Source organism: Plutella xylostella, chromosome 18 (assembly GCF_932276165.1).
Source record: "Plutella xylostella chromosome 18, ilPluXylo3.1, whole genome shotgun sequence".
NCBI classification, from domain to species: Eukaryota; Metazoa; Arthropoda; class Insecta; order Lepidoptera; family Plutellidae; genus Plutella; species Plutella xylostella.
Genome location: NC_063998.1, coordinates 6489079 through 6516296, shown reverse-complemented (window position 1 = coordinate 6516296; position 27218 = coordinate 6489079). Strand labels below are relative to the sequence as shown.

General features: G+C 38.8%; 2 protein-coding genes across 3 annotated transcripts; one reads left to right on the top strand and one right to left on the bottom strand.

The window, feature by feature from the left end:
* The first annotated feature begins 9408 nt into the window (after window positions 1–9408).
* LOC105388013 (homeobox protein DBX1-A) lies at window positions 9409–17016 on the top strand. Its single transcript, XM_038114222.2, has 3 exons — window positions 9409–9912; window positions 15883–16085; window positions 16752–17016. The coding sequence occupies exons 1-3, from the start codon at window positions 9705–9707 to the stop codon at window positions 16899–16901; spliced, it is 561 nt and encodes a 186-aa protein (XP_037970150.2). The 5' UTR covers window positions 9409–9704; the 3' UTR covers window positions 16902–17016.
* A 252-nt stretch (window positions 17017–17268) lies between these two features.
* On the bottom strand, window positions 17269–26815 carry LOC105397346 (CLK4-associating serine/arginine rich protein). 2 transcript variants are annotated; one of them, XM_048627332.1, is made up of 16 exons: window positions 26596–26815; window positions 26247–26344; window positions 25654–25832; window positions 25398–25559; window positions 25148–25263; window positions 24685–24857; window positions 24083–24240; window positions 23139–23229; window positions 22197–22424; window positions 21723–21767; window positions 21299–21427; window positions 20832–20898; window positions 20023–20095; window positions 19233–19338; window positions 18734–18808; window positions 17269–18616 (listed from the first exon to the last, which is right to left on the bottom strand). In XM_048627332.1, the coding sequence occupies exons 1-16, from the start codon at window positions 26692–26694 to the stop codon at window positions 17944–17946; spliced, it is 2472 nt and encodes an 823-aa protein (XP_048483289.1). In that variant the 5' UTR covers window positions 26695–26815; the 3' UTR covers window positions 17269–17943. The 2 variants fall into 2 exon arrangements, 1 of the variants encoding a protein (XP_048483289.1); XR_007267308.1 differs by lacking the exon at window positions 17269–18616 and having other exon boundaries at window positions 20828–20898.
* Window positions 26816–27218: the final 403 nt, after the last annotated feature.

Genomic DNA, 27218 nt, shown 5'->3' with positions numbered 1-27218 from the left:
GCCCGCGCACGTGTGCCGTCGCGCCGCGGAGTGGGCAAGAGCATGAGGCTTGAGGATGAATCTGGATACTATACAGGGTTATTGGTAAGTAGACCGGATCCTTTCAGGAGGTGATAGAGTTAGGCATTTCCAGTCGATTGAACGGTTGAACCCAATAATGCATTATCCTAAACCTATTAGGCCCACTTGCGTGGATCACAGGGTTAAAAATATAAACTCAGAGGTAACTAACTCAGGGTTAACTTTGTAAAATTTTAACCCGGACTTTTGATTGCGCTAATGGAAAATAACCCTGAGTTAGCTAACCTGACGTTTCTTTTTGCACTCTGTGAATCTATGTCCCGTTCCAGGCTGAAAGGGACCAAGTTTCTATTGCCGTAAAAAACATTATCTTCTATCTCACCTCACGTCTTTGGATAAAACTATAGTGCGACAAACTTATCTGTTCCGGTGACAGTTAACTAAATTGGTCCATATCTCATTATTTACTTATAAATTATATATTTATATAGATTAGATGGGTTTATTAACACCACAAGAGCGAATTAACAATACAAGCAAACTTAAAATCTTATAGAATCAAGAAATATTAGACATTTATGTGAGCTGTCACCGGAACAGATAAGTTTGTGGCACTGTATCCCTCTCTATTTCCATTTTCGCAATCTGTCTTATCTGTCAGTAATTTGTATTTTGTTTACAAAGTGTCATATTTGTGATTTCCTTGTAGATATACATTACGAAAATTATATAAAATTGAAAAGAAGCGGCGGTAGCTCAGTCGGGTAAGCGCTCGCTTCTCACACAAAAGATGCGTGTTTGGATCCTAGCGCACACATACCAATGAGTTCTTTGGAATTTATGGGTGCGTTGCACCATTTAACTTTAACTATTACAAACGTCACATCGTCTGTCAAAGCATCGGTTATGCGAAAAATTGGTTGCACCATTCAACTATGGTTAAAATGACGTCATAACTTTAACGATAACCATAACCACCCAATGTTGGCCGGTTACTGCTTTTGTTAAAGTCAGGTAGCTGTCAAACGCATTGTATAACCTCAAAGTAACAGTATTACGTACAAATATTAATATTAAATAATTCTTATCATGTCGCTTCTACGTGAAATAGAGCTTGAAACAAGTTCCTCAGAAATTGAGATTGAGGTGGAGTAAGTACGGAACTTACGAAATATGAAGAGAAAGGTGTACTTTCGGAGAACTGATAGATTCGCAACTTGGGATGAGAACTCGTTCTTGGATAGGTTCCAGGTCTCAAAAATGTGGCTCGTGTGTTGGCTTTAAAACTAGAACCTTTCTTACTGCCTCCAACGACGAAGTAAGTACCAATGCACCTATTATTATGTTGTAGGTGTAATGATCATCTTCACCACCAAATAAGCGTCCATTTCTAGCCATGGGCTCTCCCAAGGAGCGAAACAACACTGTGCCCTCGGCCTTCCTTATCCAGCTACCGGCCAGCTGCCGGTCCAGCGCAGCAATCTAATATCAAAGTAACCTACGTAACTCTTTAATTGAATAACCTTGTTTTCAGAAATTTTGCAATCACTCAAATACAGCAATTTATCAATGAAAATAAGGACAGAACTAAGAAGAGTGCAGCCCATTATAGTGGCTACGCCATAGCTGCATAATACATATATTATGTAACAAAATGAGAGACCCTGTACCACCAGCTAGGTTTTTTTAATGATGATTCATCATCTGATGAAGAGGAACCTGTCTATGCAGTTAACAGGAATGTTAATAAAAATAAAATATTTCAATAGATTACATCGTTAGTTTTAATTTTGTTTAATTTCAACTTCATCATCATCATCATCAGCCAATAATCATCACTGCTGGACATAGGCCTCTCCCAAGGAGCGCCACAACACTCGGTCCTCGGCCTTCCTCATCCAACCACTACCCGCCACCCGCCTAAGGTCATCAGTCCAGCGGGCAGGAGGGCGTCCCACGCTGCGTTTACCTGCTCGTTTCAACTTGTTAAGAATTAATTAATAATAAACCTGAGTCTACTTTGTCGCGGGTTTTATTGATGATAATCTTTTGGTCAATATTTGGAGGAATAACAGACTTAGGTCCTATGACATGTTGACTTTGAGTGCTTTGACAGAGAATGACGGCTACAATGTACTCTGTGACGGCTTCAGTCCGACAGCTAGATTTGGTATTGCCCTACATAAAAACGTTTCCCACAATAACTTTGGGGATAATTATGTCTCAAACGATTAGCAACCCTAATAACATTAACAATGACGAACGAAGTGATGGTGCAACGCGTTGCAGTAAAATGTTAACTGTAACGACTCTGTCATTGCTAAGTTTAACCTTAACTATTACGATAACCGGGATGTTGATGCAACCCACCCTAAGTACAATGTGTGGCAACTTACTACCACACATTCTACTTACCACAGCAGCTCTCTTCAATCTAACCGTACCAGCAAGCAATACTCAACCAATAACAACAGCAAGTATTGATTCTATTGAACACATCGCGGTTGCAAGTTGTGCTTTAGATAACAGCAAAGATAGCCCTGAAAAGAGCTGTTTCTGCAAACAAAGAGGGAGTTCCGAAAATAACAGTAAATAACAGCAAGCTCAAGCAAGCAGCAGCAGCGACCACCACCGTCACCGCGGCAGCTCGGAGAGGAGAGCCTCCGACAGCGCAGAAAAGGAACGAGTCCCCGTGCATTCTCAACGCCACGAGTATTTAAGTTAGCACCGCGCGTATAAGTAGGCTTATTTTCTGTAAATAAATTATTATTATTCTGTCCACTCTGAGTATTATTTTCTACCTACTCTACGAAATATCTCCTAAAATGTATACCATAGCTCTTACGGTGAAAAAAACATCGTGATCTAGATGTGTATCCTAAAGTGCATTGTAATCTTTCAAAAACGGCGATACGGCTCGCGACCTATCAAGTGAGTACAAAAATGTACAGCGAAAAGTGGGTGAGTCACCTCTGAGTAACTACATTACAGTCATAGTCGTGAGCATATAGTAATAGTAATAGTAATATGTTTATTGCAACTATGTAAGTTTTACACTGATCTTAAAATTATGTACATAATGGTCCTTAACATAGTGCCCTGTAGGGCATAGCAAGTTTAATCTTAATCTAGGTAATATTATTCTAAGTAAATTAAGTAATAGAAAGTAACAAATTTGTATGTATTGGCTTACATAATAAAGATATAAAATCTACATTAAATTTTAACATTCATAATAAACTATAATATTTAACATAGAGTAGTTAATAATATAAATATTTGGTTCATAATAACGAAGATAGGTATTTATAGTAAGTTATTTTAGTTATCAACTAGGTATTCATTTACTGTGTAATAGCATTTCTGTGTTAGTAGAGTTTTTAATTTGGAAAGGAATTTACTATAGTTTAATTCGGATTTAATAATGGTTGGAAGTTTATTGTAGATTTTTATGCATTTAAAGTATGGGCTATTGTTAAAAATTTGCATATTAGATTGTGGCACTGATAGTTGGTTTTTGTTCCTAGTGTTAATTTTATGGACTTCGTTTACCTGTTTAAATAACTCCATATTGTTCCTTACAAACTTGGCTATTTCGAAAATGTATAATGAAGGTAGTGAAAGTATTTTATGTTTGATGAAAAATGGCTTACAGCTAGTTGTGTTTTGGAGATTTGCTATGATCCGGAGACATCTTTTTTGTAGAACAAATAAGTCATGAACGTCTACACTGTCACCCCATAGAATGATGCCATAACTTAACCATGCATTTGCATATGCATAGTATGCAGTCAGAGCAGTGTTTATGTTGGTGTTAACTTTTAGTATACCTAGGGAATATATGAATTGGGACAATTTGCTTTTAATTATTTGTACGTGACATTTATAGTTTAAATGAGTATCTAAATGTATGCCTAGTAACTTAAATGTGTTGACTTTCTCTATATTAGTTAATTGCAGATTTATAGGTGCTTTTTGGTATGGCCTAAATTGGATCATTTTTGTTTTTAGGATGTTAATTTCCAAGTTGTGACAGTCTAGCCAATTTTTTGTTTGGTGAAAGATTTCTTTTAGTTTTTTGTTGCAGTCATCTTCTGTGGAACTTTGGAATAGAATTGATATATCATCAGCAAAAAGTACATTATGGGTTTTAATAACAGTAACCACACCATCGTGCTCTTAATTTCACAAGTGGGACCATTTGCTATTTTGCTAGATAGTGGAAAAATATAAGAATGATGAGTTAATCATCATAATCAAACATTTCCAACGAATACAAGAATATTGATAAAAACCTTTTCTTTTGACGTAAGCCGGGTTAGCGTCTTAACCCTCCAATATTGGGGGGTTAAATATTTAAGAGTTTATCCCAAGGTTAGCGCTCATATTTCAGCGATGCAAGACAAATTAATAATCTAACCCTCCTTATGTCAAACATCTCCGAGTTAATTCGCTAACCCAGGTCTGCGCAAGTGGACCTTAAGGTGTTACTTATGCAACACAACCAAAAAAAATATTGAAATGTGGCTAGTTTTTTTATTTTCGGTTTTAAGCATAAAATTTTGGCAAAAAATTAAAAAAAACCTTAAATATTAAATATCTTAAAAATGGTTAAGTTTAGGATAATGCATTATTGGGTTCAATCGACTGGAAATGATTTCCTCTATCCAGGCGCGGATCCAGACCTCAAAATAGGTGATGGGCAAGTCTAAAAAAGTGTTTTTGCCTCGCCTTATATTGCCCGTGAGTGTATTAGGTATGGTTATTTATGCAATATATTTTTTCCCACCACAAAAGCTCAGAGGATCAATCATTGTTAAATAATTAAAAACTGAGAAATTTTCAGTTTTTGAAAATTTTGAACGACAAAAGTCTGTGTTACAGCAAAAGTTACTATACAATGTATACAACTAAAATTAAATTAACAGCTATTTTAATCTTAAAATAAAGCTAATTTAATACTTGGCTATAAGTATATCTTAGAAATATTGAAGTCAAACACGTAAAATCTAAAGTTTATAACTTATGTAAACATAAAAAAAAATTCAAAACCACTAAAATGTAAGAAATAATTTAAGGTTTCATCATCAGCCAATAATCATCCACTGCTGGACATAGGCCTCTCCTAAGGAGCGCCACAACACTCGGTCCTCGGCCTTCCTCATCCAACCACTACCCGCCACCCGCCTAAGGTCGTCAGTCCAGCGGGCAGGAGGGCGTCCCACGCTGCGTTTGCCTGTTCGTGGTCTCCACTCGAGAACTCGTCTACCCCAACGGTTATCGGTTCTTCGGCAGATATGACCAGCCCACTGCCACTTCAGCTTGCTTATTTTGACAGCTATGTCGGTAACCTTAGTCCTCTGACGGATAACCTCATTTCTGATACGATCCATCAGAGAAACCCCAAGCATAGCTCTCTCCATAGCACGCTGAGCGACTTTAATTCAAATTTTTTTCAAATTCAAATGGTTTAATCGACGTAAAATTTTACAATTATTTGTCGATAGTCATCTACCACCATATTTCACAAAGGCTCCGTCATTGAGAAGGAAAGAAATGGCGAAAGAAACTCCTCGAGCATCTTTTCAACTTTTTCCTTATATATCTATTACAATTTTTACTTATATCTAGTACCTACAATTTTACTTAAGTACCTATATCCATTTCATTTTTTCAATAGCCTTAGCTGAGGTGGACAAGACCACGCGTTTTTGTCGTTTAAATAATCATTTATACTATAGTAAGCTTTACTACATAATGTAGCTTTAACATAATTCTTAAATTTTTGCTCAGTAAGATTTATTGCTTCATTTGATAATTTATTATAAAAACGTATACAGTTCCCCATGAATGATGTGTTTGTTTTCGAAAGTCTGAGTGTGGGGAAAAGCAACTTATTTTTGTTTCTGGTCTCAATACCGTGAGTGGCTCCTACTTTACTAAATGAATTTAAGTTTTTACGAACATACATAATATTTTCATAGATATATTGGCATGGAACAGTTAGTATACCTATTTCCTTAAACGTATCTCTTAATGAAATTCTAGACCCTAATACATATATGGCTCGAATTGCTCGTTTTTGCAGAACAAAGATTTGATTAATGTCAGCCGCTCGTCCCCACAATAGAATTCCGCAAGACATAACACTATGAAAATAACTAAAATACACAATTTTAAATCGGTGGACCAGTCCTACCGTCAGTGTCCACGTCTCTGCACCATACGTCATCACTGGCAGGACGCACTGGTTGAAGACTTTTGTCTTCAGGCTCTGAGGAATGGCCGAGGAGAATATGTGGCGAAGTTTCCCGAATGCAGCCCAACCCAGTTGGATGCGCCTTGCAGCCTCCTTGTCGAAGTTGCTTCTGCCTAGCCGAATAGTCTGCCCGAGGTAGACATGTTCTTGCACAACTTCGATTGTTGCCTCACCAACGGTATTTAAGGTTTACACCAATTCTATGTGACAGTTAACCTTATATTTTTTCTTACATTTTAGTGCTTTTATGAAGTCGTTTTTTTTTAATTATTATTTTATTTCATTGCTTTTAGTTCATTTTTAATAATAATTGTCAATCAAAAGTAAGATGCAAATGATACAAATAATTCCTACAGTCAATAAGAATCATTTAAGCCTAAACACGAGGTAGTTGTTATATACCGTTGAGGAGTTCCCTTGACTGCCTTCCGTTTCCATCATCAGATCAGCTCAAGGTCACCATCATATTTTTTTGTTATAAGAACTATATTTACGTTCTAAATTTCATTAGAATCGGTTAATAGGTGCCCAAAATGGAAATTCATACCCTGTTTTTAGTTTTTTACCCCTTTACCCACCCTTGGGAATGAAGTAAAATTCTGAAAAAAATGACGAATTGAGAACCTCCTCCTTTTTTGAAGTCGGTTAATAATGACAAATATTGGACTGAAACTAATAAGACGTAGAAAAGTGTATTTAAAATGTGGGAAATTATTTTGTTCAACGTAAGCAGAGCTAGCCGCCACTTGAAAAAAATATCATAACTTTCGTTTGAAATCGTTTTTCCCAAAATTGCTAGGTTAAGGGTGAGGCCACACGAGCGTAATTTTGTGAGTTGTGAGTCACGCATTTTCGGTCGCGTAATATCTCCCGCATTCGGTTTCATAGAAAAGTCTTATTTGATTCACACGGCGACGCAAAATTAATTGTCTGCCGACTCACACGCACAATCCCGACAGAATTCGAAAACTCGAGACAAAATACAAAATTACGCTCGTGTGGCCTCACAAATAAACGTTGGAAAGCTAATGAAAAAAATGCGCCCGTTTGGCAGCCCAACAGAATTTCTGCGACCGAAATTACGCGACTCACAACTCACAAAATTACGCTCGTGTGGCCTCACCCTAACGATCTATTCATGCTAATTCAAATTTTTAGAACTCCCAATACCCAGTACCTAGACTTTAAGTCAAAGGCCAAAAATCAACAAAAACTAGTCTAAGTATTTTAAATGAAATTCAGTTACTGTGCCTGAAAATAACTGAATGAATGAAGTCAAATAATGCACATTTAACTATTATACTTAATTAGTTTTTAAGGAGCCAATAAAGAAACACAATCAAAAATTTTTTTTTAAATCGCATTTGTTTTAAATTTTTTGATTCAAACGTAAAATTTTGACAAAAAATAAAACAAATCTTAAATATCTCATAAACTAAAATTAAGTTTCCAATCAGGCATTACCTATACGGTTCAATCGACTGGAAATGCCGCAGTGTTGCAACTGCAGGTACTTAAATATGTGGTGATACTTGAACACACTCAAGACAAACTCTTGGAATGACTGAAAATTTTATGGTTTTTGAATTCTTTGACAACTATCGGGAGGGCTATGGAGGTGGAAAAAATATAATATCATATCATTAATCAGAAATCATCACCACCAACATAAGTAATATAAAAAAGAGCTATAACCCTAAGTGATAAAATAACTAAATTATAATATTAAAATCCCGTGGTGTGATATGGCAAGTCATTTAGGTGATGGGCATGCCCATCTTGCCCATATGGGTGGATCCGCGCCTGCCTCTATCACCTCCTGAAAGGATCCGGTCTACTTGCCCTGTAGGTATAACCCCCTTATTTATAGAAATTGAAAAACAATTTGTTCTTTGATAGAGAGGGACAAAACACGTCAATAGCTAAAACATCCTATAACTTTTCTACGAATAAGGGTCTAGTTGGTAAGGTAATCTGAATGACTGTCTGAGAATCAACGAACAGCCTAAACTACTGAATGTATCCTCCTGAATCCCCAGGCATTTTTCTATCTAGGTATGACCATAGAATGACAAGTACAGTATGACATATGAAATGGAGTACCCATGGAAGTAATAAGTATTTACGACTATAAGTACTTATTACTTCCATGGGAGTATACCTACCTAATTAAGTAAGTGCCAAATTACGAGGACGTTATTTTTTTCGCGAGTTTCCAAAAGTTGTAGAAGTAGTTGAGTCACCATCTTGTATACTTAGTATACTTACTTACCTTCCAATGATTCAATGACTCTATGAATGAAAATATAAGGATACAATGTTTTCTATTGAACCCGCCATTATTTTGCCTGCCACTCACGTTGACGTGACGGCACTTTACAAACCGTTTTAAATAAAAACCTTCCTACACCAATAAATACACCACGGGTCTTTAACTGAAACAATTAACCGCAGTAAGCGTATCGCAGTAAACCCGAATCGATTAAATACTTAGTTTATTTTCCCTGTCGAGCCGCACCTGTCTTGTATCCGCGCCGCCCAATATAGATCTCAGTGTTTCAGGGGTTTCAGCCACTCTTCCTTAGCGTTCACTGCTACTTACACATACACATACATGCACAGCCTGTAGTTCACTACAGGAAAGCCTTAGGAGCAAGATAGAGAGGATTTGCCATAATCTTCGTTTTTTTTATTTTGTGAATAAGTACCTATATTATTGTTTTGCTTCAAATTTCATCTTACTGATCCGATTCCTCTTGGTCTACAATAGCTGAATTAGCAGTGAGCCGATCATTAATTATATCAGAGAACCTAAAATGGGTTGGGTGAACGAATTCTGCTGTGCACGAATATGCAAACGAGGGACAACCTCCGTCTCGCTGGACTGACGACCTTAGACAGGTAGCCGGTAGGGGCTGGATGAGGACGGCCGAGGACAGAGTGTTGAGTTGAGGTGCTCCATGGGAGATACCTGTGTCAGCAGTTCACACAAAACATGGCTGATGAACGATGATGATTGATGATGGTGACATAGATCTAACATAGTCTCTGAGGATTTCATAGGTACGTACTTATTTTATCTTTAAAAAACTGTAAAATCCTTATTATCTACATAAACTTTGACGAGTGGCGTATACGCCTTCTCACAGTAAAACAGTAATAAAATTAAATTCAACTTGCGAAACCCATATAAAACACATTAAGAGCCTATTTATTGTAAACAACCGCAGTTTTGTTTATAACATTACAATGCTTGATGATCTCGAGTGTAGTCCCGCCTACCCGCAACCATCCAATCAGAGCGCTAGCTTTATCAGGCCACGCCCACCAGCTGCGCTTGCGCTTGGTTCGCGCGCGAGATTTCGTTTAGTTTTTCAGTTGCCGTCGCGTCGATCGTTAGTGTGTCACCTGATGGTTTATAAAAATGACGTCAGTGAGTGGTGAAGTGTCGAATAAGCTGTCGTTTAGTGTTGAGAGGATATTGTCGAAGGACGGCGAGGAGGCGGCGGCGGCGCGGCAGGCGGCGTGTGCGCAGTGCGTGTCTCTGTACAAGTGCTGCCGTGAAGAGCCGCCCTGGCTGAGCCTGCATTACTCGCATCTGCATCCAGCGCTCACCGCCACTGCTGCTTCTGGTAGGTAGCTGATGTATATACTTACCTACTAAGATTTTTTCTAAATGTAGGGTAGAGTTAAGAAAACTATTTTATTTAGGTACGCCGCTGTAGCCGTAAAAAGAATGCTCCAGGAGCAATCACATTCACGATTGAGGATGGAAGGTTCGATAGGAACAACTTTGTTTAACTTAATTTATTTAGACTGAGCATGTACCGTATACGCGTAGGTACTCTGACTACATACTTAAGTAGGTAAGTAGGAAGTAAAAGTACAGTCTGCCGCGCAGATTTCTAAGTCCTCTCAAATCATCATCACAACCCACCACGTCCCCACTGCTGGGGCACGGGTCTCCTTCCAATGAAGGGTTTTAGGCCTAATCCACCACGCTGGCCTATAGTGCGGGTTGGTGGACGATCCTCAACAATACCACAGCATATAACTAGTAACCAATACATAAAATGTGCTGTTGTAGATATCTACAAAAAGTCCTCGCTCCTGGATGGTGAGCCATAAGTAGCTAAAGGTCCTCCCGATCTTAATATTTTCATGATTATCACTGTGTTCATAAAAAACTCATGTGCTACTTTTTATCACGGAATTCCAAAAAGAAAACTGTTTGAGCCAAAAAAGCTCGCGAAAACTATTGTACTTACCTGCTTACTCACAGTTTGTTTATGTTAGTACCTAAATTATATGTATGTAGTGTAGGTACCTATAAGTACCTTCCTAACTACGAGTATATGTTACATTGTGATGAATCATATTCATTTTATTGTACCTAACTGTTTTATAAATAATCACATACCTACATAAATACTTAAATACATATGTACATATGCTCACGGCTGTAATCCCCAAAGGGGTAGTCAGAGGTAACTCGCCAGCGAGTCACCCGCTTTTCGTTGTACAGTTATGATAGGTCGCGAGCCGAATCTATCGCCGTTTATGAATGAGTACAATGAACTTTAGTTAGGTATACAATACATCTAGAACCTAGATGTACAGTTTTCTTCACGATGTTCTTCACCGTAAGAGCGATGGTAGGTATATACTTAGGTATGTACCTATTTATAAATACTCTTCTTATAATAAACTACTTGCATAATTAAATGCTTAACCTAAGCTAAAACCTTATTATTGAATTGTTCTTAGCTAAAACTTCTTATTTTGAACCAAATATCTAATATTTCAGAACCGGTGTAGGTATTTTAACATGTAAATTTTATATTTAAAGCTTATACCTAGGTAAGTAGTAGATATAGCAGAAACTGTTTGAAAATTATCTACAAAAGTCAAGGAAATCTTTCTCGTCAGAGACTTTCCATCCACTAGTTCCACTACTCACTACCTGAGTAGTTTTCCTTTTAATTTCGTAATAATATGTACTACATCCGTGCAAAATAAATAAATTTGTTTATATGAAAAAAAACACGCACTCACGCCTTGTACTAATGTACTCCCTTGCGGGGTAGGCAGAGGTGCATTGCTGCACCCACTTTTCGCCAGAGTGTTATGTTAGTCCCAATGTAATAGGGGGCGGGCCTATTGCCATTTTACGGGCACATCCAAGACCTGAGAACAAACATCTGTGTTTAAACAAATATCTGCCCCAGCCGGGAATCGAACCCGGGACCATCGGCTCAGTAGTCAGGGTTACCAACCACTACGCCATTCGGTCGGTGAAATTTGTTTATATATGGGAAATATCAGCTTAATATCTTCCCCGCTTCTAAAACTGATCCTATATGGGTTCCTGTTTTCCTTTTGAGGTACGGAACCCTAAAAAGAGGGAAAATAGGGATTTTCATTAGTACTAAATCAACCCGTACGCATTTTTAAAAGTGCTGGAAATAGGAAATACACTCAAGGGCAATGAAAAAGTTCCAGTGAGAAAAGCTCCCAATTACTCCTTAATTACGATACAATAACTAACTTAATTACGCCTTCTGCAAAATTTTACTACAGTAAGGGCGTCTTGCACAACAAAGTTAAATAAAATTAAATCTATGACCTCTCGCTCTGACATTATACTGTCAGAGCAAGAGACAAACTATTTAATTTTATTAAACTTTGTTGTGCAAGACGCCCTTAATGCTGCATCAGAAGATTACAAACTAAAATCGTAAATAATTTTTCAACAATGACGGCCGAATGGCGTAGTGGTTAGTGACCCTGACTACTGAGCCGATGGTCCCGGGTTCGATTCCCGGCTGGGGCAGATATTTGTTTAAACACAGATATTTGTTCTCGGGTCTTGGATGTGCCCGTTAAATGGCAATAGGCCCGCCCCCTATTACATTGGGACTAACATAACACTCTGGCGAAAAGTGGGTGCAGCAATGCACCTCTGCCTACCCCGCAAGGGCAGGGCCGGATTTAGAGGTCGAGAGGCCCCGGGGCAACAAAGTAGTGGAGGCCCCCGGTCCCTAATTATTTTCCTAATAATCCTAAAAAAAAATCAGTTAAGTTTTTCTATAAATATTGTTTTGTGGAACCAAGTAAGTATAGATTATTTTATTATTTAACAAACATATTTTAAGTAATATAATCGGAAACGAGAATGATCAGAAATTACATTTTAGCGGTAAGGAACGGAATCTTCCGATCTTTTTTGCCCAAAAAATCGTTGATGATTTCACTGAAATGCAGTTCCCGGAGTAGATCACTTTCAATACTCAGGAGAGAGCTTTGAGAGACGATTTTGTCCCATCGTGGTCCGTAGCCAATTTTTTATAATTTTCATTTTTGAAAACGAGCGCTCTCCCATGCAATTTGAAACCATCGAAACCAAATACACTCTCAATGCAATTTCAATGTTTGGGAATGAAGCTCTAAAATTTTGATTTCCAGAATTCGGTAGTAAAATAGTTGATTGGCCTTTTCCATTGTCAACATTGCCAACAAAAATATTAGCAGAAACACAAAAAAGAGTTAAGAGGTAAAAGGAAAATGGAAAAAATAGATAAGCTGTTAGCTATGTATCGACACCACCAGTTGCACGCCCTCAAAAATAAGAGACAAAAACAGGAGCGGATTGAGAAAAAGTATTCCAAAATTAGATGAGCAAGCGTTAATTTATCTTTCAAATATTGGCATTTGATCATAAATGATTCAACAATTAACTTACGCAGAACCAAACAAACTGATGATACACAATAAATCATAAGCTCTCCGTTACCGTTTACTATATTAACTATTTCGTATATTTAAATGTTGAGAAAAACGGCAAGATAAACTAGATAAAGATAAAATACTCACGTTTGTCCGTACAAATTTCGAAAGAATTTACATTTGTTTGTTGCTCTCCCCTAAATCCGGCCCTGCGCAAGGGAGTACATTAGTACAAGGCGTGAGTGCGTGTTTTTTTTTTTAATTTTTCAACCTTCCTATTAAATGTATAAAAAAATGGCGCCATTTGGTGTCAGCATTTTGAAAGTGGAACTGTTCCTTTGCTCGTGAACTCGTGAGTATATTCAAGCTAAAGTACCCAAACAACATAATTATTTATAAGTGTTTATAAGTGATGGGGCGAATGTGATTTAAGGGAGTTCGGTTTCAGCAGAACATTCGGTTAAATTATGTGCTTTTTCAGGGGAGAAACACTGTGTTTTTGTTTCAATATTTACTCTTATTATTTTTCAGGGGTGAAACGTACGTAGGTAACTAAGTAACACATCCAATTAATGAGTAAAGCTAACTTTTATGTGCTTTCTATGCAAACATCACTTATAGCATACTGTGTGACTTTACCTATAAAAAATATGTGAGGTAGCACAAGGTTTTCAGGGTTGCAAATTTCAGAACAAGCTACTCATAGGGGACTTTACTAAATTATAAAATCGTTGATAGATAAGTACTTACATGCGCATTTGCGATGTGGTAGCCTTGAGTGGAGTGGACTTGAAAGGTGAATGCGCGAAAATGTAAAGAAAATTACGGTTTTTTTTTCAATGCAGCGATGCTGGTCGCTGGGGAGAAACTAACGCGAATTATTATTAACCTCTTATATCTCCACAACTCTAGACCTAGAGTGCTCACATTGTGCTTAAATTGTAGTTATTTAGTTATATACATAACCATAAGTAAACAATAATACGTTACCTGAAATTTAGAGGTAGGTACCAAAGAGTTAGGCAGTTAATAATTAGTCTCTACTCTAGGACACATTTTACAAATGTTATTATTGACTAGCTGTTTCCGCGAGCTTCGCTTCGCCTTAAAAACTTTTCCCGTGGGAATTCCGGGATAAAAAGTAGCCTATGTTCTTTCTCAGGGTTTAGACTACATGTATACCAAATTTCATTCAAATCCGTTCAGTAGTTTTGGCGTGAAAGAGTAACAGACAGACAGACAGAAAGACAGACAGACACAGTTACTTTCGCATTTATAATATTAGTTAGGATTAGGAAACGCTACACACAATTAAAAACGAAATTTAACAGAAGGGCTTCTATCCGCTAACAGATTTTTCAGGTAGGGCATGTAATGCCTACTCAAAAAATAACGGTCTACAGAAACTTCAGTAAGTCTGTAGGTATCTTCTACAAAATAATTCGCACCTACTTTGTAAACAGTAGGTAATAATAATAAGGTAAGGAAGGAGTATAAAACTCTACATTCAATTAACTTGTAGTAAGGTAAAATTTTACGGCGATTTTTCAAAAAAGCGGCAACTGTCTACTCTATTTTTACCTTAACACCCCTTTTTTGCGTCCTGGGACTTTAACTCTAATTAGTTAAAGTTGCTCGAGGACGAGGACCGAGTGTTGTTGCGCTCCTTGTGAGAGGCCTATGCCAGCAGTGGATGTTGTTATTGTTCTCGTCCTAAGGTACCCTAGTGGTAGGTACAGAGGGCCTTCACGAGCCTGTGCGCCGCCATGTGTGCACAGGGCGACCCCGTCTCCGATGGCCTCCTAGCGGTTTCCACTCAAAAGCGATGCTTGCCATGTTATCGGCTCCCCTTCTTGCCAGCAGTGGATGATGATTGGCTAATGATGCAAGTTGCTCATTCAGGTAATCTACTTTGAGTGTGTTAATCTGTCCCTTGCCTACCTGATGTTATCACTATGATCACTCAGGCTACTTACAGTAACAGACCATCGTAGAAGGTGCAGCGGGCATCCCACGCCACGTTACGTTTGTTTACATACAGTGATTGCCACCCCAGAACGAGTTCTTAATAAGTATAAGTAATAAGAAATAGGTCTTCTTCTTCTTCTTCTTTCGTGTCAGTGAAATGCGATTTTTTATATTTGTCCAGACCAAAAAGAAGCAACTTTGATAGCATTCTGGTTGGCCTGGAGTAAGTCTTCCCGTGTGCAGGTGGAAGGGCACAGGGGACAGGAGAGTAAATGCTCCATAGTCTGGGGGGCGGTACCACAGTCGCATAGGTTGGTACCAACGGTATAGCCCCACTTACAGAGATTGTCCTTGCCGCAGCCTAGCTCTGCTCGCAACCGATTAAGAGTCTTCCAGATGTGCCAGGGACAGCTGTTACCGGGAGCAAGTTTTTCCTCAAGAGGTAGGAAAGGATCCTGGGGCTGCTTTTCCTCCCAGAGCCTTAGCCTTGCTTTTTGTGGGTTTTCATCCGTTAAGGACACCTCACTATTTAGAAACGCTTTGCGGCTAAGAAATAGGTAAAAAAAATAGACCAAAGTCCATTCTTTTATCTCAGATAGTTACAAAATATTATTTTTTTCGATAATTTTAAAAAAGATTTTTTGTATTATCGGTGTACATCTCTCCACCAATTTTCGTGGAAATCGGTGCAGAAACGGCGGAGAACGAGCCAGAACAGACGGACGGACAGACCGCCAGATAAACATTAGACATGACGAAACTATAAGAGTTCTTAGTAGACTACGGAACCCTAAAATTGACATTATATTAGGTACTTGTACTAGTTATTATTCTGTGACTATAAGTTAATTTAACCTACCTACATCTACGCGCTCATCCACCCACTAAACCAACAAAACCCTTTCCAGTCTACCGGCTGCCAGTCTCCACACCCTCATCAGCCCCCCGCTGCGACGTCACGTCGACCGGCAAGCGCAAGCGCTCGTGGTCGCGGGCTGTCTTCAGCAACCTGCAGAGGAAGGGGCTCGAGCGACGCTTCCAGATACAGAAGTACATTACCAAGCCGGATAGACGGCAGCTGGCTGCTACGCTGGGGTTGACTGATGCTCAGGTAGGTAATTACTACACTACAGGCTCGCCTGTTTGGTAGGTTGCACTAATAGCCACTGGTATTGCATGCAAAGGTAAATTATTTAACTCTCTATACTCTTTACCTACAGGTTTTACGTTAATTAGTGCGTCGGTGACAAACACTGGGTTTGCAACCCTAGCAGTTAGGTAGGTATAGGCTTAGCTGTGTGAGTCATTTAATATGCCCGCAATTGATGCAAGCAAGTACCCGCAAGTACCTATTTATTAAACATCGCCCTCGGCTTAGTTATCATAAGGCCCATAGCAGACGGCGTTTTTTATGCGCGCCGACGACGCGCAGATGACGCGCGTATACGCGCTTCATACGAGGTTTGAACGCAACCTTGTAACTCTAAGCACACTCGCTCGTAGCCTCTGCCCTCTACCCTACTCCGCTCCTTTGTATCGTTTCAAACGCGCGTATACGCGCTTCATGCGCGCGTTTGTATCATCAAAGCAAACGCAAAAATCAGCGTCTACGGCGCCGAAAACGCGCGTTCCTAATACGCGCGTCGTCGGCGCGCATAAAAAACGCAGTCTGCTATGGGCCTAAAAGGGCCCTTGGGATGACAATACTATTCTCAGCGTCTACATATACTGTGGGTATTCAATATCAATAAATCAAAACCTACTTTCTCATCCACAGGTAAAAGTGTGGTTCCAGAATCGTCGCATGAAGTGGCGTCACACGAAGGAGGGGCGCGCGGGGGTGGCGGGGACGGCGCTGCCCAGAGACCCAGACTCGTCCACCAATGACGACAACGAAGACATTGACGTTGACACGCTCAGCGATTGAACTGACCAATCAGGAGGCTGCTTGGATTGACTTCGGGACCGTTGATTGGCTTTTGTTGTTGTATGGGGTCAAAAGTGATTGGCGGTTGATTTGGTACAAGAATTTGAAGATAATGGCAAAAAAATTCAAGAGAACATGACTGATTGATAGGTTTATATTTTGTTTGTCTTGGTTTGCGGAATAAGTTATTGTAAATATCTACCTAATTGCTTCTTACTTTGTAAGTGTAAATAATAGAATTATATTCATAAAAAATAAGTTACGCATGTTACAATAATACTAGAACCGTCTCTGTTGGTTTTTGAAAAATCATACTACTTGATGGTAAATATACTAAATAGATAGGTATAAGAAAACCAAGTTATTGTTAAATTTTATATCATTTATTTAAACACTATGTACAAATACGTTTTATATAATAATTTATAAAATTGGAACAGGAAATGTGGAGGTACTTTAATTATATATTCTATAATACAAGTTTTCCCTTTTGATACGTACAGTTTTGTTACTATCGTAGAACATTTAGTAGAAATAAGGTGCTAGTAATAAGTTTATAAGACGTATAAACAGGAACAATATCTATATCTACTAAAGGCGTTCGCCTTATACAGGGAATATAACAATAGCAGATTAGCAGACCTATCCCCGTTCGGTATTTACGTCAAAATTACCCAACTACAACGCATACTAAACGGCATAGCAGTAGCGTTTTCTTCATGATATGCGTAAAATGGATTTCAAGTTCATAATAAGTCTGTCATAACTTTAGGGAAATCTTAAGAATAAAATTGAAACTGGAAAACAGGCACAACAGTAATTGATATCGTAAGTGGCAATTCGTATACGCGACAACAAGTTTTGCGGTAAACAATGACAACATAATACGTGTATATGTATAGAACAGATAACTTTCACAAGTTGTGCTTATTGCTTACAAAGAAACTGCACCTTAAACAGTTCATTATACAACAGCAGCCTATTTAAAAAACAATCCGTATAAAAAGTGTTACCAAAAAAATACATTACATCTGTCTGGTACTCAGTAATCAACTAGTTTTACCTTATTTTTCCTCTCATCATCGCGATTCTCCCAATGGGGAGGTGGCCTCTCCCCGTGATGACTGGGACCTCCGAACCGATTGTTACCTCTATATCCACCTCTATAAGGTCTTCTTTCGCCTGAACCGTGCCACCTGTTGTTACCTGGGTTATCTTTATTGCCGTCAAAATCTCTTCTACCCTCGTAAGGACGAAACTTCTGATTATAGTTCCCTTGTTGTCTGTCATCTCTGTTGTACTCGGGGTTATCAAACCTTTTCCTACCGTGATCTTGCTGATATGACCCTTCCCCTCCGTCGTATCTCCTTTCATTGTCTTGGTGCCTCGGCCCTTGGTACCTCGGTCTGTCGTTGCCTGGATACCTTGGCCTTTGACCTTCGGGATACCTAGACTTATCCCCTTGCGGATATCTAGGCCTATCCCCTTCTGTATATCTGGGCCTCTCACCTTCCATAAACCTGGGTCTTTCTGTTTCCATAAATCTAGTAGGTCTTTCGCTGTCTGTATTTCTGGGTCCTTCAGGGTACTTGGGTCTCTCGGGTACGTTCGTGGCGTTGGGCGCCCAGACCGCTACTTTCTTCTTCACTTGTTCCGTTGGTGAAGGGCTGCGGGATTTGCTGTCGTCTCGGTTCTTTTCACGTGGTTCGGAATCTCTGTAATAATTAACAGAGAATTAGATTTAAGATTCATTGAGCTATGAGTTGAAAAAAGCTGTATTGACAAATGAATTAGACTTTTGTTAAGTAGAATGTGAAAAAACAGTTTTGTACCTTGATGAAGATCCACTTCGACTTCTATCGGAACCACTAGAGTTCTTGTTTCGTTGGTGCCGCATTTCACGTTGCCTGTAACAATAGGGTTTCATTAATTTTATGGTAGACCTAAGTCAAAATGCACCTATGAAGTGGACGCGTTAAATTAATTATCTCTCTTCGGTGCATGAGAAAGAACTCAAGCTATTTAACCAGTCAAGGGCTCCCGCATCTCCCTCGCCTCTCCTGGCAGTTTAGCACAGGGCGCTAATAAGACGTGACAAAAGTTATCCGTCGCTCTCGCTCTTGAGGCTACGCGAAGTGAGTGAGCGCAATGCAAAACGTTTGTCACGTCTTAAATGCGCCCCGTACTAGCCCTTCTGGCTTGTATGACACAGCACAAGTGTGAGACAGGGACGGCACTATCGCCCCGCATTGAAAGGCAGAGACAGCACTATATCCCGCCACAGTGTAAGACAGAGAAAGCACTATATCCCCCAAAGTGTTAGATACAGACTTGCGGCGCAGTTTGATGGCCAGTTCTCTCATCTCCTCGTCTCGCCTCGCTTGTCTCCGTGACTCTCGCTCCAGGCGCTCCGCTTCAGCCCGTTTGTCTGCGCGAACTGGAAGGAAACAAGGATATTCGTTATGTTATGTTAGCGCTGCAGCACATAGTGTAAGATTGGCAGTGTTTCCAACAACCAACCAGAGATACATAGGTATAGATAAATGATGATATTGATGATGCACCTTATGTCCACGGACGATTAACATAGCATTTAAAATATGTATAACTTGTTCATTATAGCGCTTCCCTAGACAGTCAGCGGCAGACCCTAATCGCGTTGATGCAGTCATTTCGGACAAAGAAAAATATAAATATAGATTACTAGCTGTTCCCGCGCGCTTCGCTTCGCCTTAAAAAGTTTTCCCGTGGGAATTCCGGGATAAAAAGTAGCCTATGTTTTTTCCCAGGGTCTAGACCGTATGTATACCAAATTTCATTCAAATCCGTTCAGTAGTTTTGGCGTGAAAGAGTAACAGACAGACAGACAGACAGACAGACAGACACAGTTACTTTCGCATTTATAATATTAGTTAGGATGGATCGGTTTCGTCCGTTTCAATATTATTGACTTATTAAAATGTCCACCAACCCGCACTACGCCAGCGTGGTGGACTAGGCCTAAACCCTTCCTTCATTGGAAGGAGACCCGTGCCGGTCGTGATGATTATTAAAATGACATTTATTCCGTTTATAGGAAACTAAATGAGTACATTACGCACTCAATTAGTTTAGAACTCACGTTGCCTTGATAGTTGTGCCTGCATTTTCTTCTTGAGTTTCTCCTTTAGTGATATAGCCTCTCTCGACATGCCCTGCAAGAGAATAATCATTTAACAAGAGCCATATTTACAAAAGAGACAATTATCAGTAGTAATTGTCTCTTTGTAATAAAATGTATTTGCTTGTTGGCAGATATTGGACTTGGCTCGACGAAGATAAAAGTAACTGAAAAAAGACATAACAGGTGATGTTAGTCCGATACAAAGCGCGTTATACGCACAGAAATAATATAAAATAGAAATGGAATGCGAAGACATTCGATCTTTTGTGATTGAATATGCCCTGTATGAGCTATGAATCGCTAGAACACGGTTGTGTTTTGTTTTTGTCCTCATATCATGTTCTATTATGAACATATCTGAAAGTAAACAATGTTAAACAATGTGTCCCATGAAGCAAATGGTGAAAAATTGTTCTGTTCATATTAAATTTGTTCAGGCAGTGCGCAGTCCGTTAGGTACCTACAATCTATCTGAATCGAAAAGATTCTAGGTGTAACATTTTTTCCTTGTTTGCTGGCGCGAAATATCGAAATATCTCAAATACAAAACCTGTTGTATTTATTGTCAAGGAATAAAACAACTGTAAGGGATATCTATAAAATAAAGTCTTACGAATCTAATTTCATCACATGCTGAGTGTTTAGATCTTTGCCATTCTATAAAACTATTGCGGAAGTTGTGTAGCTATTAAAATAGGATGAAATGGAGTAGTAAATTCTAGTAAAAATAAGCGGACATATGGTAAAAACAAATGATTCTTACTGACTTTGGAGCTGGATCCAGTTAAACGTAACTGATTTGAATGCGAGTTTGATTTATTCCCACCCGCTGAGCTGAAATACAAATAATACATAAATTAGTATTGATTTTTTAAGCTTTAAGTACAGGACTATAGTATGTAAGGCTCAATTTCAAGGGCGAATGATACCCTTTCAGTCATAAGTGTGGAGACTCACTCACTTTCATTTTCCTGTCTTGCAGATTTTATCATACGTTCTACAGAATTGTTAGGAAATTGCAAGATCGTAGCCTTTAGAAAAATCCACCACCACCTAATGAACCCGCTCACTCTATCGCGTCTACCGACCAATGAAATTGCCCCAAGCCACGAGGCCCACTCTATCAACCAATGAAAGAATTTTTATCTTTTATCCTATCTTTAAATCAAACTCTCACGCAATCAACCAATGAAATTGAGCCTCGGAAAAGCACTAAATTTCGAGCGTAACTCACTTATTTTTGGATTCATCGCCGCCATCGCTGGAGTCTGAGTCTATGGAGAGGTCACTGGACGAGGCGTGGTCCTCCTTCTTGCGTCCGTAGTAGCGCGGGACGGCCGGTTTACTGTGCACTTTGTCTGAGCTGTAATTTACGGAGATATACACGTTTTAATTATGTTTTACGTAACACAATAATAAAATCTTTATGTCTCATTCGCACGAGAGTTTATACAGAAGTTGGCGATTTTTTATTGCGAATGAGATCTTGAAGTTCAACGCTCAATATCGAACAATATCGCTAAAAGTATTTCTTATCCTTAGAAAATCGGAATGGTGAGTGGACAATTTAGTGTGTATTTTACTTACCAATCTGTATATTGGTTTCCAATATCAATGATGATATCGAGGTCATAGCAATAATAAATATACCAGCTTACCTCTCTTGTGTTGATCTTGAGTCATACCGCTTGCCACTAGAATTACTGAAAACACAATTGAATACATTAGCATTTATTCTAGTTATTAACGACGTGCCTTATTTTGAGGCACAGTTTAAGAAGAAAATAATTATGTCACATACATACTTGTCAAATTTTGCTTATGAACAATAAAACGCCTTTAGATTTATAGCTGTATATTAATTCCCTAAATCCTCGATAAAGCTATCAGCAGCCTCAGTAAAACTAGTAATACTTTGGGCGACAGGATGCTACGTAAATACCATAATCAGATAACTTTATAGTGAAGTTAAAAACCCGAAGAGTCGGCGCAGGGTGACAAATTATTTTGTACATTAAATCTTATCAGTACTTTTTTACCTCCCTAATACTTTCCCATCGTGAAATAATCGGTCCGGCAAACATTACACAGAAATAAATAAAATTTCACAAGCTATAACAATAAACACAAACTTTTCAGTGCTGTCGCGTCGTCCTTTATTACTACCCCGCCGGGGGCTCGACGATCTCGACTTGGATCTCGATCTCGAGCTGGACTTGGAGCGAGATCGCGAGAACGAGCGAGATCGTCGACGCGAGCGAGATCGAGAACGCGAGTGTGATGAGTTTGAGACCGTGCGCGATCTCGGCCGGTGAGGACCCATTTTAGGACGGTAGTGCTCGGCTGAGGATGATCTGGACCTGTAAGCAGAAAAAATAGTAAGTACCTTTTTTTTTTAAGATTTTATTATCACTCCACATACTTTATGTCCGTGCCTTTTTGAGAGATCAATATATTGTGAGAGTTTGGTCGTTTTTTATCTTCATCTTTTAACTACTCACTACTCAATGTGGAAGCTTATTATATATATATATATATTTTATCTTTTATATATATATATATATATATATATATTATTAATAAAAAAAAATATTTTTTTTGCACTCCTGGAGGAAAATCTACCCAGACTAGTAAGTACCTTAAAATAAATACCAATACTAATATGGCATAGAAGTTATTGTTCTTTGTCAGGGAGTGACAAAATAGTTCAATAGCAAAAACGTTCAATAACTTTTTTATGAATAAGGGGTAAATATACATTTGACGACCGAATGGCGCAGTGGTTAGTGACCCTGACTACTGAGCCGAAGGTCCCGGGTTCGATTCCCGGCTGGGGCAGATATTTGTTTAAACACAGATATTTGTTCTCGGGTCTTGGGTGTTGATATTTATATTTAGTATCTATCTATCTATGTATTTGTGTAGATATATCAGCTGTCCGACACCCATAACACAGGTTCTGCCTAGCTTGGGGTCGGATGGCCGTGTGTGAGATGTCCCCACATATTATTATTATTATTATTATTATTTAAATACTATAAAGTGTTTCGTAGGTAGTGTTATTTTTAAATTACCTTGCTTTAGGTTTCCGAGCCACTTCAGAGTAGAGTGCTGTTTTCTTTAGATTCTGTTTTAGCTTCTCGGAATATAACGGTTTTGATGGTGCTGTGAACAAAAACAGATTTTGTAACTAAGGGTGGCTTCATAAATATTATCCAATAATTAAATAGTTCACTGCTAGACACAGCCTCCATAATGCTATCCGTAGCTATGTAATATTCATGCCTCTTTCGTTGGCCCTTAAAATCACTTAAAAAATTACTGACATAGGTACATAAGAACATATTATGAAGTCAAACATTATAACAACCGCTTCCTATCTAAAGCTATACCAACATATTAAAAAAATCTGGTCCAAAGCACAAACTCACTAGTCTCGTCGCCTCCGAACTCCGTTATGAACTGTATCTTGTCGGGGCGGTCGGGCGAAGGCGAGCGATAAGTCAATGTTAATAGGCTATAGCACAATATAATCCTTCCTAACTAATATTATAAATGCGAAAGTAACTGTGTCTGTCTGTCTGTCTGTTACTCTTTCACGCCAAAACTACTGAACGGATTTGAATGAAATTTGGTATACATACGGTCTAGACCCTGAGAAAGAACATAGGCTACTTTTTATCCCGGAATTCCCACGGGAAAACTTTTTAGGGCGAAGCGAAGTTCGCGGGAACAGCTAGTATAATATAAAAAGTCTGGCCCGAAGTACAAACTCACTAGTCTCCTCGTCGCCTCCGAACTCCGTTATAAACTGTGTCTTGTCGGGGCGGTCGGGTGAGAGCGCTTGTTAATAGTACAATAGTATAAAACATCTGGTCCGAAGCACAAACTCACTAGTCTCCTCGTCGCCTCCGAACTCGGTAATGAACTGTATCTTGTCGGGGCGGTCGAGCGCTAAGTCGAAATTAAAACCTATAGCACAATAGTATAAAAAGTCTGGTCCGAAGCACAAACTCACTAGTCTCCTCGTCGCCTCCGAACTCGGTGATGAACTGTATCTTGTCGGGGCGGTCGGGCGAGGGTGATCGCGAGGGGGAATGAGACGCGGCGCGCGGCGCGGAGGAGGGCGCGGCGTAGCTGGGCGGGCTCAGCACGCGTGTTGCTAGCTTCTTGTCTCTGGAATTGACGGGTTAAACTTTAAATCCCATTCAAACTACAAAGTTAGGTTAGGTATAGCAATAGTGGGAGACTACAGCATTCTGTTAACGGAGTGTCCTGTTTGCATAAAAGTATTTCAGTCTCAAAAACTACCTTTGTGACCATCCTGAGAGGCTAGCTAGACTATATTTTTTGTGTACCTACCAAAATAAGTAACTACATTGAAAGTGTGTAACAAAAACCTAGGTCTAACAAATAAGAGTGCAAAATTATTTAGTAGGTCTTTTCTTTGTGTTTCAGTCATATTTTAAATGTTCTTTCTGTTTGCACATCATTACTATCTGAACCTCCTGCAGGTTGACTGGCAGAAAATGTTTTAGCATTAACTACACATCATTGTACATTATTACTGTTGTAAAGTGTGATTTTAAAGTATAAATACATAAATAAATAACCACTCACCTATGAGCCCGTCTCTCCCTCCTACTCTTCCTGCCCGAGAACATGGCCTTCTCCTTCTCCTCAATCAGCAGTTGCTTCTGATGTTCCGCATCATCTGCATCCCCAGTCAGGAAGGAGAACAGGTCGCAGCCAGCCATGCCGTACTGCGGGCCCACGGCGTTCAGCTCGTGCGCCTGGACTCAGGAGGAGTGGGGTTTAGTGGGTTTGTAGCGTTTTAATGTAAAGGTGTCTAGAAATAGTGATTTATTAAGACGCGCGTGTGGTCGCACTTTGATAAGAATGCACCTTTTTTTGTAACATTATGAAAATAAAATGTAATTGCAACCTAATAATTATAAATGAACAAGGAACGAAAATGTTAGATTATTTTCATTATTATACGGAATAAATGTACCTCCCATAATCTAATAAATTCAATGTATTTAATATCATTGAAATTGAATTAATCTGCATTCATTCTCACCTGTTGTGGCTCCATTTTGTTGACATCAATACTCAGGTCCACATCAATGACATCCAAGTCGGAGTCATCGTCTGAGTCTTTTTCCTCCACTTTCTCTTTTGCTTTAGTCTCTGAGCCTGTAATTTAATATAAGAAAGCCATGAACATGTCCAGATACCCCACTCAAGTTGAACTACAGTCGTATCACCACATCCCAGGCCCAATATAATAGTCAGGGTGCTTCATTTAATAAAGACAAAGCTGAATCTACCGATTGAACACGATGGTTGAGCACCCGGGTCATTGTAATTGTAGCCTATGGCCACCCCAACTCCTTTCTTCTCATTCAGCTTTTCCTTCTGAGCCTCTTTTTCTTCTATGGTCACACCAAACTGCTCCTCTATGGCTAGCTGCTGAAGGAATTTGTCTTCACCTGAAAAAAAATCAAACATTTTTGTTATTCATTCAAGTTACACTGAAAGAAAAACATAAAATAAATAGAATATGAAGCATCAAATTATCCTTACTGATTCCAAGAAATCCATTCTGTGCTATTATCCTGTATCTTTCATAGTTGCAATGCCTTTCTTCTTGGTCTAAATCTTCAGGTGGTATTTCTGGGTTTTTGACTTCAGGGATGATGTCCAAATGTGCTCTCACATCAAAGCGGTCAATGAGATTGTTGGAATCACCTTGCCATGGCATCCTGCAAATAATATTACAGTTAGTACTGGTAAAAATCAGACATACTTTTTAAATTTTTTTCATACTGTCATAAAAATCAGCAAATAAATAGTAAATAAATTATATAATATAAAGAAAGAAATAAAGATAAAAGATTCATTGAGATCTATGCCATGATTGATAAATAAATTAAGAGAAATATCATGTTTTATTAGGTATCATCTGAAGTTCCTGGTGCTCATCTTTCATTGCAAAGGAACTTTCAACTTACAAAAGCAACAACATGTTTATAGTGTGTTATCAACAAAAATTGATTTACATACACATGTAAATTTGCAACAATAATCATACTAAATAACATGTTTATAGTGTCTTCTTAACAAAAATTGATTTACCTATGCATGTAAATTTGCAACAATAATCATACTAAACTCACATGATAGCCGGGCCTTCCCCGGCGGCTGCCACGGCTGGGTCCAGGTGGATCTTGCATGGTCGCCCATGGATCTGCAGAAACTGGGTGGGGTCTGCTTTCTGAAATTATAATATTTATAGGTACATAAACATTAGTTTCATACCAATTTGAAAGCCAAATATGACATGTTATTCAGTATTTAGACTAATTTAGAAGAATGATGGCATGCTATGAACTAAAAGCTTTTGTTGCGCATTAAATTATAGCGGAACATACGAAGAAAGACTTTCTAAGAACATAACATAGGTAATAGTAAATACGGTTTAAATTTCAAAAAATACGTAGGTCCATAATTCTAGCCAGTACTCACGATTTTCTCATAGAAATTCTTGCGGCGTTCAGCGCGGCGACGATAGTCTACAATCAAACCGCGAATCATTCGCTCCTGCTTTCTAGCCTCGTGCCACATTTTGAGAGCTTTTAAAACTAAAACACTTTATTGAAATCGCTTAGATAACTCAAAACTAAAAGTTAACGAATTACAACAACACAACATCTCGTCATTCGCGAAGCACAACGAAAACGAAAAACGAAACGCCATTTTTTTCACAGAGAAAATAAACACGTTAACACGCTATGTTGTTCACAGACTATTTTTTTTTCGAGTATGTTATGCTCCTGCTACACTTGGCTATTCGTATTTGAAAAAATTCCATGTGTGGTAAGTAGGTATATTCGCCAACATTATTACCGTATTAGCTTACTGTTTTGGTAGGTATTTTGCAAATACAGCAAACATCTAATCAGCCAATTGTGGTACCAGCATTATGATTTTAATATCATGTTATAAGGTCAAGCTCGTCTTTTACCACCATCAGTTCGAGCTGGTCCGACCTCAGTCTTGCTACAGCCCATCGACATGATCACCCTAGTCATGGTACTTCTCGTTCAATATTTACTGTTTTTAACGGCTGTTTGTTAAAAATGGCTGAT

What these genes read in the sequence shown, in the direction of transcription:
- LOC105397346 (XM_048627332.1), bottom strand. Translation starts at nt 26,694, where the DNA reads ATGTGGCACGAGGCTAGAAAGCAGGAGCGAATGATTCGCGGTTTGATT. An exon ending in ACAAAATGGAGCCACAACAG is followed by an intron (nt 24,858 to 25,147) that starts GTGAGAATGAAT and finishes TCCTGAGTCCAG; the next exon opens with GCGCACGAGCTGAACGCCGT. An exon ending in GCCATCAAACTGCGCCGCAA is followed by an intron (nt 18,809 to 19,232) that starts GTCTGTATCTAA and finishes CTATTGTTACAG; the next exon opens with GCAACGTGAAATGCGGCACC.
- LOC105388013 (XM_038114222.2), top strand. Translation starts at nt 9,705, where the DNA reads ATGACGTCAGTGAGTGGTGAAGTGTCGAATAAGCTGTCGTTTAGTGTT. An exon ending in CACCGCCACTGCTGCTTCTG is followed by an intron (nt 9,913 to 15,882) that starts GTAGGTAGCTGA and finishes AACCCTTTCCAG; the next exon opens with TCTACCGGCTGCCAGTCTCC. An exon ending in TGGGGTTGACTGATGCTCAG is followed by an intron (nt 16,086 to 16,751) that starts GTAGGTAATTAC and finishes TCTCATCCACAG; the next exon opens with GTAAAAGTGTGGTTCCAGAA.